General features: G+C 36.4%; 1 protein-coding gene across 7 annotated transcripts in view; it reads left to right on the forward strand.

Annotated features, from left to right (window-relative positions):
- mag (myelin associated glycoprotein) overlaps positions 1–11026 on the forward strand; it is a 40961-nt gene extending 29935 nt beyond the window's left edge. For 3 of the 7 annotated variants that reach the window (XM_088905863.1, XM_088905865.1, XM_088905864.1), the window contains exons 8-12: positions 370–660; positions 1641–1740; positions 3621–3723; positions 7077–7133; positions 7955–11026. In XM_088905863.1, the coding sequence (XP_088761989.1) occupies positions 370–660; positions 1641–1740; positions 3621–3723; positions 7077–7133; positions 7955–8110 (707 nt within the window). In that variant the 3' untranslated portion in view covers positions 8111–11026. The remainder of the gene's footprint in view (positions 1–369; positions 661–1640; positions 1741–3620; positions 3724–7076; positions 7134–7954) is intronic. The other 4 variants (XM_088905868.1, XM_088905869.1, XM_088905866.1 and 1 more) reach the window with 3 other exon arrangements.
- The last annotated feature ends 1966 nt before the right edge of the window (positions 11027–12992 follow it).

A 12992-nucleotide genomic window follows, 5' to 3' on the forward strand; every position in this document is an offset into this window, starting at 1 on the left:
AGACAATGTACAAGTAAACAAGTAAACAATTTGAATGTAAGAATGCAGACATGTAAACAATGACTGGAGATGTGCAATAAATAAGAAATCATAATGAGGTAGATGGTGTAGGTGTGGTCCAAGGGGCATGGCTAAATGTGTAAATGTGTAGAATTATACATTCTACTGGTTGAACTGGTTTTCAGTTCGAGATCTGGGGATTGTTCTGGCCCAGGAAGATGATAGTGGCCTTTTTCAGCATTCTAAGAGTGCTTGTTTCACGCCAGTAATTCAGCCAGCTAGAAAAGATATGAAACATTTGAAAGTATTTTCATTAGGGCCACACCCTCATGACTCATGCCATCATGTTTTTTCTCCCCCTTTCGCCAGTTGCTCCAGTGTTTCTCATGGAATCGAAGTGCACCATGGTCAGAGAGGGCATCCAGTGCGTCTGCGTGGCCTCTGGAAACCCTGAGCCAAACATCGAGTTCCACCTTCCCAACCTCAACCTCACCATCAACGAAACCGAGAGCAAGTTCAACTATTACACTCACATCGATGGCTATGTGACCACCAGCATGATCAAGCTGAAAGAGCTGCCGGCCTCCGGGCTCAACGTGCTGTGCAGCATGAGCAACCTGTATGGTACTGAGACAGTCAGACTGGAACTGCAGCAGGAAAGTAAGACATCAGTCAACTTCCTTATAGTATAACTCAATAGGGGCTGCAGTGTTCTAAGTAGGGGGAAGGTGAGAATAGAAAAAGTATTTTGATGTTTGGATCATGTATTGTATCTATGTAGCCATGATCCATGTGCTTTGAAACAATAACTAGCAAATGGTAAAGTCTCTACTCATGCGTGGCCATTACTGTGTTTTGTGATCGTACTCACAACACAAATACTGTTTTCTTATCCCTCATGAGTATCAATGGAACCCGAGAGAGTGCCATCATACATTTTAAACATTTGTACAAATGAGGGTGTTAAATCCGAGTGACTTACACCAATACAAGCTAACAAATGAAAAGAATATGGCTGAGAAAAAAAATATTTTTAGACCAAGAGAAAGAAATCTTTAAAAAGTAATTCTAGACTTTTACTACAGTACCACAGACTAGCAGACAAAAAAATTACAACATACAATTTCCTAAGAAAGCCAAATATTCAGATAGTAGATCGTACCCGGTATAAATGAAAAAGCTTTGAGTGTCTGAGTCACACGATTGGTACTTGTTGTTGGTTGATGGAGGAAAGGCTTGTTCGATAACACTCCTAGCAAATGTAAGGAACTAATAATTCAGGCAGCTTCTTAAAGTTGAATAATAGGAAATGGTTAATGAAAGTATTTAATATCTTAATTCAAATTTGAAAGAATTCCTCAAAACCCTAATTGACTTAGTAACAGGATTCATTTGAACTGACTGCTTTCAACTCTTGAACATGTTGAAGGTTGCCTTTCAACTTGTATTTCATACAAGTTGCTCCATTGATTGAAAACCCCTGATCTAAATTATACTTTCATTGGCCTTCTGTTTTATTCTGTCTTCTTTCTAGGAAATAGTGGCATTTAAAGAACAGGGATTTTGATAAAAGTCCAGATTTGAGATTAAGAAGAAGACTATGTCATCCATGTCCTTATCCTTCTATTTTTTTTTCTTAGAGAAGTACATTTTGGCAGTGATCATTGGCACAATTGGAGGAGTGGCAGTAATTGGATTAATCATTGCTGCGGTCCGATACATAAGCCGGAACAACCAGAAGTGAGTACAGAGAGTAACATCGCACCAGGCAGTGTGACTGCTGACGGGTTCATTATCAGCCTCCACAACTCTAAATTCAATCCTCACAGAACTTATAACCAACTGTACATTAATGATACCATTATAACTATATAACATATAAAGTAAGTATATATTAATAATAAGCTATTAATATATACTTAATATATTAAGTATATTATATAACATTAATATAATAATTATTATAATTCTAGAACATATAATAATTACATAACATTATATTATATAACATGTGCAGTAAATATATATAACATCTTAAATTATATATAGAGTAAGTATATGTTATTAAGGAACAAGAAAAGGTTTATTCCATGCTAAAAAGAGAAGAAAAGAAACACAACATTTCAGCTGTGGAGCCTTCTTTGGGTGTTCGGGAACTTTGTGTTTCTTTTCTTCTCTTGTCAGCATGGAATAAACCTTTACTTTCTCCTTTGCAGCCTACGCATGCTGACGCAGCTACCCACCTGAACTATATGTTATTAATACATCAGTATAATAATTACACTGTTTTGTAACTTATTAATGGGAGGCATGGTGGCACAGTGGTCAGCATTGTATTGCTAGAACCCTGAGTTCAGTTCCTGAGGTGCTATCTATGTAGAGCTTGTATGTTCTCCCCGTGTTCTTCCGGGTGCCCTGTTTTCCTCCCACAGTTCAAAGACTTGTAGGGATTAACTGGTGGGTTAAATGGCTTCTGGGAAAACTGCCCTGTTGTGTGCATGTTTGTGAATGTCTATGAGGGGCCAGTGTCCTGCCCATGGTGTATCCTGCCTTGTGCTCCCTGCTTGTTCGGGTAGGATCCTGTGACCCTCTGTACAATAAAGGATGGATGTAAAGTAGAGGCTAAAACCCTTACCAGGACAAGCAGAATGATAATAGATAGGTGAATGGATGTAATGTAGAATATGTATATATCTAAAAGGAGCTTTTATGCAACAATTTGACCCCAGGTAGTTTAACCAAAGTGAAAATGAAAGCTGGAAAAAATACTATAAGCTTTGAGACAGGATTTTAAAAACTGATATGAGTTTTCTATGTCATTTGTGAGGGATTCCCATGAGAAAGTTCCTTAACATGGAATATACTTTCCGACCATTGATTTAACCTGCAGTCTAGAAATGTATTTTTCCCCACAAATTTTGTGGCAATGCTAGGCAGGTACTGGAGTGAATGATCCGATGTGAGATTACAGCCATGCAGTTCTTGGTACATTCACAAATGAACACAACATTCCATTATGGAAAGAAACCGGGAACAAATTGGTCTTTACACTGGAAAGATCTGGGTTCATGCACTTGTTGACAAAGTATGTTTGAAATCTAACAGATGAGGAAGTAGAGATTTACGGTACTCAAGTGAAAGACAGCAAAATCACAAAACTGAACTGTTTCTGTTTTATCAGCTCAGTCTGAGCATGTTACTAAGGAAAAGGAAAAAAAATGTTTTACTGGCACCTCTGACCCAGTAATACACACTGAAACACTGAAAGCTGAAAGCTGTGCACTGAATGCTTATTAGATGGAAGTGGCTCTTCTGTTTGTGTGTATGTGAAATAATATACTATATGTCAGAGTTAACTTAATTTCGTATGGCTGAATTCTGATATCTAAGCAATCTGTGCACATAAAAATAAAAGCATGGATGAGATCAGCAAGAAATAGCATATATAATTAATATCCATTATATGAACAGTTACTGATATGAACCTTAAAAACAATTGAATAAAATGTAACACAAAGTTATGTGATGGTACTGCTCTCCTCTCTCTTTCATTTACCTGTGCTTTTCATGATGACAAATAAACTTCCTAATGAAAAAACAATGGACACCTCTGCTTCCAGGGAGAATGCCAACCCTAGTCAGGACCTTAGCATGAAACTAGAGAGCCCAGCCTTGGTCTACGGCGATGTGAAAAAGGAAAAGCAGAGTCTAAGGAAAAAGGTGGTGAGTACTCAATCACTCACTCTGTCCTTAGCTCTGTGAATATTTAGACAATACCCCAAACCCCTGACCACATTTTGTCAGTTTAGCTGAACTCTGCTGGTGCTTGTTTAAGGTGGTACTGTAGCATTAAATACTACATGTACTGTATTGCATGTAGAGTACTTAATGCTATGGTGCCACCTTCAATTGCCAGTTTTTCCAGACTATATATCCCTTTCAGTAATCCACTTGGTCCGTAGTGCAATCAGAATGACAGGGCACCCTGTCTTAATGCAAAAGATTCTAGAATCATAAGCCCAAGTTTGTTAGAGACTCGGGGCTCATAAGGCAAAGCACTTACATTAGTTCAAATGTCTCGTCGTCCAATTATCAAGCTTAAAGATGGGGGAAAAAATGTTTTTTGCTTGTGCTAGCGATGGTGGTTTGCACAGTTTTTGATGAGTGAGCTCAGTAGAATTTCCATATGACATGATTGTGGTGCGGCAGGAGAGAGGAATAAAGTCATCAGTTCTGCTATAAAAATACGAATTCTCATTTTTTTTTAATTCAAAGCACACCCATGGTCAATCTTGAGAGTTACTGTAAATGAAAATGACAACACTAATTTTTAAACACTGAAAGCAAGGGACAAACAATACATGGTGCAAGAATATTTGTACCACTAACAGTGAGTGTGGTTTCCCAATTGGTGTGAAATGTCAGTATGCTTTCTTCAAACATTTCACACTACAGCTGTCTGCCTCTCTTCCTCAGCATGGACAAAACTTAAACAAATTTAGACTGTATCCTCAAACATTTGCATTATAAAAGAGCCCAGAGTTTTTTTTTCTCAGAGCAGTCTTCAGAGCAAATAATTCTGCATACAAAGTAGAGCTTAAACAGGAACTGAAACTCTGCAAATTAAAAATATTAGAAGCAGACAAAAAGAACTAACATCGAGGAGCTAGAAAGACAGAGAAGTAAGTGTGGAGTGTGTGGACGTGCCTGTATCTTGGTGGTTACATCTTGTTAAAAAACACTTCCCACAGTGCTGGGGCTAATGCAGAATGCAATCTAGGTTTTGACCATTGTGAGATGGTCTTGTACTCTACTGATGGTGTGTTGTTGCCATATTAATCCTGTTGCCATCTGTGGGCTTCTGACTGAGTGCCTTTAAGTCAGAATCCACCAGATTTCCCCAGTTCTAGTCAGGTTGACAAAATAATAAACCTAGTAATTCATGTACTAATTTATATGAATTAGGAATACATTCTAATTTAGTTAAACTGGAATTGGTTTTATGCCTTCTACATTTTATTGTAAAAGCACTTTGAAATACTTCAATGACACTATGCAAATAAGGTGCTGCTGGTAAGTTTTTAAAGCCCACTGAATATGAGGCACTTACATCTCCCTCTATTGTGCTACTTTAATCCAGCCAACACCTCAGGTACTGTATATTGAGTTGTTATATTCCTACTAAACATCAATGAAGCAAAAGAGGAGGTGCTTGTTGGAAAATATTACCAGTTCAGTGAATTAGAAGGAATGTAAATTGTGTAGCTCAGATCTAGATGGATTTCAAAGTGAACAATTAAAAATCAGAGTCATTATTTTTTACATACCTTCCTGTGGTGGAAGGAATATTAAGATAAGGAAAGCAAAAGGAAGAGAACCAAAGATATGTAAATATTCCAGATGCGTTACGACGCTTAAGGGACTGTCCTACACTGACAGGCTGAAGGAACAGAACTTTTTAAATTTAGAACAAAGAAGACTACATACATGATACTGTACATGTACTGTATTTACAATCCCCAATAGCATTACAAAGTCCACACAGCAGGTTTATTCAGAATGCTACAGTACATGAATGAGAGTACCTCAGTGCAAACTAGATGGAAGTGCATTTAAAACAAAAAAACAGGCACAGATGCCCACTGCTTGCCTGAAACTTTTATGTTCTTAGGAAATCTGGGAGACAAATTCCAGGTGATGTGTGGGAGACAGAAATCGCTCAATAAATTGAGAGATTTCTGCCTTGCACAGAAAATTAAGAGACTTTGATAGCTGGAAAATGGTGGGAACTTTTACATTATTTTTCATTTGTATTTGTCTTCTGTCTTTTTACCTTTCTGTAATTCAGTATTTCCTAAATAACATCTGGTTGTTCATTTGCAGTTGCACACTAACACAGCTCCCCAACTCTTTATTACAAAACTTCTACTTTTTTATAATTTAAACTATAAAAAAACGTTGCCATCTTTTAACATGCATTATACAGTATTCATATAAACTAGGGATATTATTTTAATCCTTGAGAAAACTGGCTTTCTTGTCTTTACTTGAAAAGCTATACAATCTAAGCTACACAAATCATATGCTGCCAGTAACTAACTAACCTGGCACACTTTCATGTGCATTTAAAATGAGTTTATTCCTGATAATTAACTAATTAACCATCACTAAAAGGTATTGAACTTTCCTGGAGATTGCAGTTTGCTTTTTGTAACCTCACTAATTATTTTTGTTTCACCCAAGCTTTCAGCTATAGAGGTGGTCTAATTTAATTTAATAAATTAGCAAGATTTCTAGTCCCTAAAACATTTATATATACCTGTATATTTATTGAAGTTCATGTTTTGAGTAATCAACTGTAAAATTTTAAGTGCATAAGGAATAATAAAGCAATTAGATTGATTATTTAATTGATTACTCAAGTTGAAACAAAACCCAGAAGAAACTAAACCTAAAAAATCTCAGTGTTTCTCCTCTTCCTGACACATACAGTCCTAAATGTTGTGTTCTTTTGTGGGAAATCATGTTCATTTATTTTAACGGCAATAATCAAACATGAAACAGAGGTGAGTGGAAAATGCAGCTTTTCCTTTATTTTAAACAACACAAACTCACAACAAACTCAACTAAAATGTTCTACAGTTTTACCCACAGTCCCTTGAGTACTAACTACGGCAGGTCGCAAAGGAGATACAGTACATAACACTAAATATTTCTTTTAGTGAAGGCTGCCTCTGTCTAGGCCTCACCTGTCCAGTCCAGGTTTTTGAAGCACATGTCCAGCTGAAATTTGAACGGAAAAGAAAACCTTTCACCCTCCAAAAAGAGAAAACATGACCTGCCACTCCAATCTGGACACAGAATTATCGGGTGTTATCGCTAGGCCTCTGATATGCAAGCAGGGGAAATATACTGTGGAAAAGATGGTAACCTTACTTTTGTAGTCTACATTTGCTCACGCTTTGTGACTTCAGAAGTTCTCTAGTCACATCTGCTGTCCTTTAGTACTAATTACTCCAGCCTCGTCTGCTTGTCCTTTACTACATTTTTGCGTGTCTCTCTCTCAACTCTAACAGCTTAAGACAGAACTTTTGGGCACAAAGTTTAACTCAATCCTAGAAGAGCCTTCAACGGTAAGGATGTGTTTTTTTCCTGAAACGGTAAAGCCTTTTAAAGGATCCACTCATTTCTCCTCACATAAACACAAAACTGACCTGCTTTACTGGACAGTTGTGCATGCTGTACTCATTCCTCATTCAGCAGTTCTCACAGTAAACATAACCATTCATCCATAGCTGGTCTCCAGCATGGTTGCTTTGTGAAGTCAAATTGTCTTATTGTGTATGACAATGACATTAATGTGCCGTAATATTCCTGCTTTGGCATACAGTCATTCAGAATGGGCTGCAAAACTGTGCTTGTATTTCATTTCTACCTCATAACTTCACGTATTCTGCCACCAGAGCCCCATGAAACAAATTATTTACATGAAGCGTTCATATCTTTCATTCAGCAAAGGTAACATTTTCCTGTTACAGCATGACGCATGAATGGATGTCTTAGATTTACAGTAGATGTTTTAGGATGTCAGCATGATTTTCATATTTAATTCCTGGCAAAAGAAAAAAAAAATCTTATAGTAATAAAATAGAAATGCATTTTCGTTAGGCTGATAAATAATCAGTATTTTGATTAATTTGTTGTAGTGGTCCTCAGATGAACATCAGTAGCTACCAGAATGTCCTCTGTAATAAAAAGACGGGCCTGAGATATTCGAAGCTTGCATTAGTTTATCTGAATGTAAGAACAAAATGTTTTTTCTAAAATGAAAAAAAGGGAACGAGAAGCATCCTATTGGAAGAGATCAAAGGAAGGCAAATCACAACTGCCCAGTTGAATCGGTCACTTTAACAGAGCAATAGAGCAATATTAATGCCATGTCTGTCTCTCACAGGATGAGGACAGCGATTATCAAAACATCAGGTCTGTCCCGGATGGAGAGAAACAAGACGTCCAGTACGCGTCACTAGAATTCTCCAGATGCCAGCCCAAAGATGTCTCAGCGCATATGGACGACACAAGCGAATACACAGAGATCAAGTCCAAATGAAATCCGTTTCCCAAATATCAACACAACTGATTCTCTTCCCCACTATTCATCTCAGTTTCACTGTGTCTGATACCTGTACTGGCTAGGTGCTTGGGATAGCTGATAGAAAACCATTTTCAGCCTAAAGAGTGGTCAGAATATCTCCCTCTTGTTATTGCGCAAACAAAACTAGTGCTGCTCCACATAAATTTAACTACTCTAATTTGGTACAGCTGATTCCTAAGGAGGAACTGAAACCTAAGTAGTGTTTTGGGATGATTTCTAGAAGCATGAATTACTTACTAGTATTATTAAGAATGCAAGATTACATTCAATCTTGGTATGCACAGCAGTCCTGTTTGTCAGTATTCTTTATGCACATGCGAGTTTTGAAATGATTAAGGCATATCAAGTTAATTATATTAAAAGCTTGGAGTTCTGTAGACTTTTCGCTTTCACTGTATAAATTAGGAGCAAAGGTAAGGGCTCCTGACATTTCCTTGACCCGCATAAGACATTGCTTATTGTTCCTTCCCTGTATTTTTGCTGTATAGATCAAATATATCTTTTATGCCACAGGTGCTCATGTGAATGAGGGAACATGTGAATACAAGCAGAAACCCTTTCTTGGCCAATCAGACCCACTATCAGATAAACAATACTTATTTTTGCTATGAAATTTAATAAAGAAATGTCCTCTTAATTTCACACATATATAACCATCCCATCGAGCTGCAAATATTCAAACTAGGATGTATTTTCAGATGAAACGTCAGATACGGGCTCTTCCTTTTCAACAGCTGTATTAATATGCTTTGTGTGTATGAGGCACCAAGATGGAGACATGCCAGGCAATATTGCTACTTCAAAGACTTCTTTGTGTGTAACTTCTAACATCTAGAGACCATTATAAAATAATGGGCTGGCACCATAAACTGTGGGACTGGGAACCATTTCATTGTGGTATTGCCTGAACAAATTTGGGGTTAAAGTGGGGTGTGGGGCACCTCACATGATTTCTTAATTTATTTCTGGAGTTGGGGGGGTACATCTGATCATTCTCTGAACTGAGAATGATTTTCCGATCTTCAGCATTATTTAAGGGGGTTAGCGACACCACTAACACAGATTGATTTGAAAACACCAGGTCTACATCTACTGTACATCCCTCTGTCATTAGAGCCTGTAATTCACACTTTCTGTAAACCTGGCAGTTTCTAATGCTGCAATGCTTTAGAACGCAAATATCCTAATTATTAAAGTCATTATACAATAATTGTTCAGATATTCAATAGCAACTGGGGCATTGGTTGAGATTAAAGTAAAAGAAAGTAAGTCCAGGTTTCCTATAATCAATAGTAATCTTTGGGCTGCAAAACAATATTTCTGAATATTTCATATGGAATAATAACGGCACAGTACAGATTTGTAGAAGAATTAAATTACTTCCAACTTAAATCAATTCCACCATACAATTCTTAGTGCAATATTTCCTTTGTGTCACGGAGGTATTGATGTCTGTCCTTCATTAATTGTAATAATCCTTTTTTTATTTAAGTATATTTAGCTTGATCTAGCCTAAAATGAAACTGGAATTCTGGAATGTCAGGAAAGATGCAAATTCCATTTAGCCTCAAACCTTTCCCCATTACTCCTTATTGGATTATTTTTTTGGGGTTAGAAATGATCCCCGAATCAGCATTTTCAGGTGACATCTCTATAGGCATAGACTACACAGACATTTCAAACCCAACACAACACACAGTTTATGTAAATATCTTGCACGGTATCTTAAATGTTAGCACTAGATGTCTTAAGTCCTAACCTCAGTGCATTAATCAGCTGTTTTCTTCTCTTCTTTAAATGATTCAAACTGACTCAGATAAAAATAAATAATTTATAACATTTTATATATAGATATGCTGTGGTTGATGTTTAAGGTTTTATTTATTTGTAAAATTGAAAAAAATGTTGTATGGCAAACACAAATGTCACACTGGTTCTTTTGTTGTTTTTTTTAGGTGTTATTGCAAAGCAGAGATGTGTACATTGACTGTTTGACTTTTTTGCATAATAAGAATCGAATCAGGATTCACGTTTCTGAAAGGGCACTCAAATTGAAAGTCCCTTGTGCTATGCTTTCCAAAGTCTGTTTTGCTCCACTTAAAGGCACTGCCAAATGAATTGTAGTGCAAAAAATCTCATGTATCACACATGGTTGTTAGTGCTGTCTAGTCTTAGTTTGGAAGATTGCAAGCTTATTTTCTTTACTGTGGCATATACAGTATAACAGTTTCAAGTATAAGCTTCCGTTCCAGTATATAGTACAATGCCATTCCACAATCATGCTGATAGTAGTGAGGATTGTTCAACAGCCTGGTTGCCCACTAAATATCTAGGGAGACTTTTGTTTGGTGTGGGAGAGGGAAATATATTGCGATTGTTTCTTCTTCTGATTTAAGTTTCCCAGGGTTACTTTGGAACACTCTAGAGAGACATTAGCTAAATGGTTGATAGAAAAAGTCACAAGACCTGAAGTCATTTCTTCCACGGAAAGGTGGACACAACTAACAGTCATACCCTTCTCCTCCGGACATGCAGAAACATGTGGACATACAATACTGGAATAATATGAGCCTTGACATTGGTTTACATATTAAACATACTACAGTACCTTAAGACATCAAAGCCTGTAAGCCTTATTCATCAAGCTCAAACCTTGTTTTTTTTTAGCAAAATCCGCTTTTCAAGGTTTCAGAACAGTGTCAAAGCACAAACTTTCATTTAGCAGTAATGATATACATGGGAAGACAGAACAAAAACCCTGATGTGATTCTGTATTGTTGGTAATACCTGTACATATGAAATGAATAATGTATTAACTTGAATGTACCAGATGAGTTATTGTATTGGTCAATAACACTTTTTCACAATTCACTTTGTCTTTGTGTTTTCTTATTTTTGCTGCCATACTTTTTTTTACTATCACAATTACTGATGAACACCTAGGCAAAAGGAAGAATATAGATACAGTAGTTTTCACCTCACTATCGATGATCCCAGGGAAGACATTCCTAATGTATCAAAGGACTTTTTGATATGTTGACATGCAATATATTCATTAGTCAACGAGACTCTGAGACTCGTCTATTCTATGCCTGTTCAGCTGACAATTAGTATACGAGGAAAACCCTTTAAAAAACATTTATAACTTTGAAGAAGATCAGATCAGTCTGTAACCCTCACTATGGAAGCCCGTTTCTGTCAGGGAGTAAAAAAAAAAGGCGCGCTATGGCATCTCGTAATCTCGTAATTGCGATTTAAAATCTCAGAATTACTTCATATCTCGCAAATACGGCTTTATATCTCACAATTGCGACTTAATATCTCAGAATTACGACGTAATTTGTGGCAGCTGTCTTTACTTGCAGCTACACTGAAATACTGTACATTTCTCATTTATTCTGCTTGATCTATAGCACAGTTTAATAGGAAATCAAATGTATGCATGCACACTTCAAAACACAAGTGGTGGGATGGAAAAAAACTGTTACTGAAACTGTCAAACTGCTAAAAGGAAGTGACGGTTTATATTACAATTTTTCAACACTTTCATACTTGAACATTTTTTTTAGTGAGGAAGGGATCTTGCTTATGAAAATTAGGAAGAGAAAGTAGCATTCAGACCTTGTTAGATACTGCTTTGTGTATATCACTCATATTGCATGGGAGTTCATGTTGCAATGATCTAAATAAGTTAGCTGTAAAGTCATCAATATTTTTATATTAATCTGTTTAGTTGATAACTTCTCCGAAGTCACCCACTGACAAATAACCTTTTCCAGTCCAGTAGAATCCCCAGGTTATAGTGTTAATATTGATGTGATTTTGCATTGCAACTTAACTTGATTTCAATAAATTAAATGGCACTGAAAACAGCAGCTTCCTTATGCTAATATGCAGACATTTACTTTATGAAACAATGTTGCAGGGACAGGTGGAAAACAGAGTTGTGGCAATTTCTATATATTCTGCTTTCTGCCTGGCTTATATTAGTACTTTTAAAGGTAAAGGCCCTGTATGAGACACTTGAAATTCATTAGAAAGTATTCAACATATCATAGTAACATTATTTTTCTAATAAGACATTGCAAAAGACAGCCTATTAGAACATATTGTTTATCCAGATTTCTGCTTTTATTCCAATTCCTGAAATGTTAAGGTTCTATTTTTGTAGAGGGGGCCTTAACTCATGAAAGAAATGAAAGTGAATGTTAAATGACATTTTATACGCAGCAAACAGTCAGCTCTAGGAGTAAAATTCAATTGCAATGTTAATAAAGGGAAAGGAAGAGGTTCTAGGCTTCCTCTTTATGCTATGACTGACAAAAACAAAGCCTTGAAAAGTGGTATTTGGAAGTTGTTTTTTTACCTACCCTGAAGTTGCACACCTTAAATATGTTAAGGCAAAAAATATTTTTGTATTGATTGCTAAGTCATGTTTTTCTCATAATATGTCAAACATATTAAGTTGTGTTTCTAATAATGTGCTGTGCTAACGTCAGTTCAGCTATTTTGCACACACACCACTAACATTCTTCCGTATTTGTCTCATATCCTTTTACAGAAAAAAAAACAAACCTCAACGTTTTCTGTAATATGTGAACATGAAGAATGGATTCCTTCATTCAATGAGGAAGTAAAATAGTTTTTCACCATGCATGCCAAAAAATAACATTCTTTCTTGTTCTTAGAAGAGAAGTACATTTCTAATATTTCGATTCTGTATAAACAGACCTGAAAAGGCAGGAATACAGGGCAAAGAAAGTGTCATACATAAGCAAGTGTCACTTCTTTCAAATGTCTCAACCACGCAAAGTGGTTGTTTAAAATGTACTGTAGG

This window comes from Atractosteus spatula, chromosome 25 (assembly GCF_055471065.1).
Source record: "Atractosteus spatula isolate fAtrSpa1 chromosome 25, fAtrSpa1.hap1, whole genome shotgun sequence".
NCBI lineage: Eukaryota > Metazoa > Chordata > Actinopteri > Semionotiformes > Lepisosteidae > Atractosteus > Atractosteus spatula.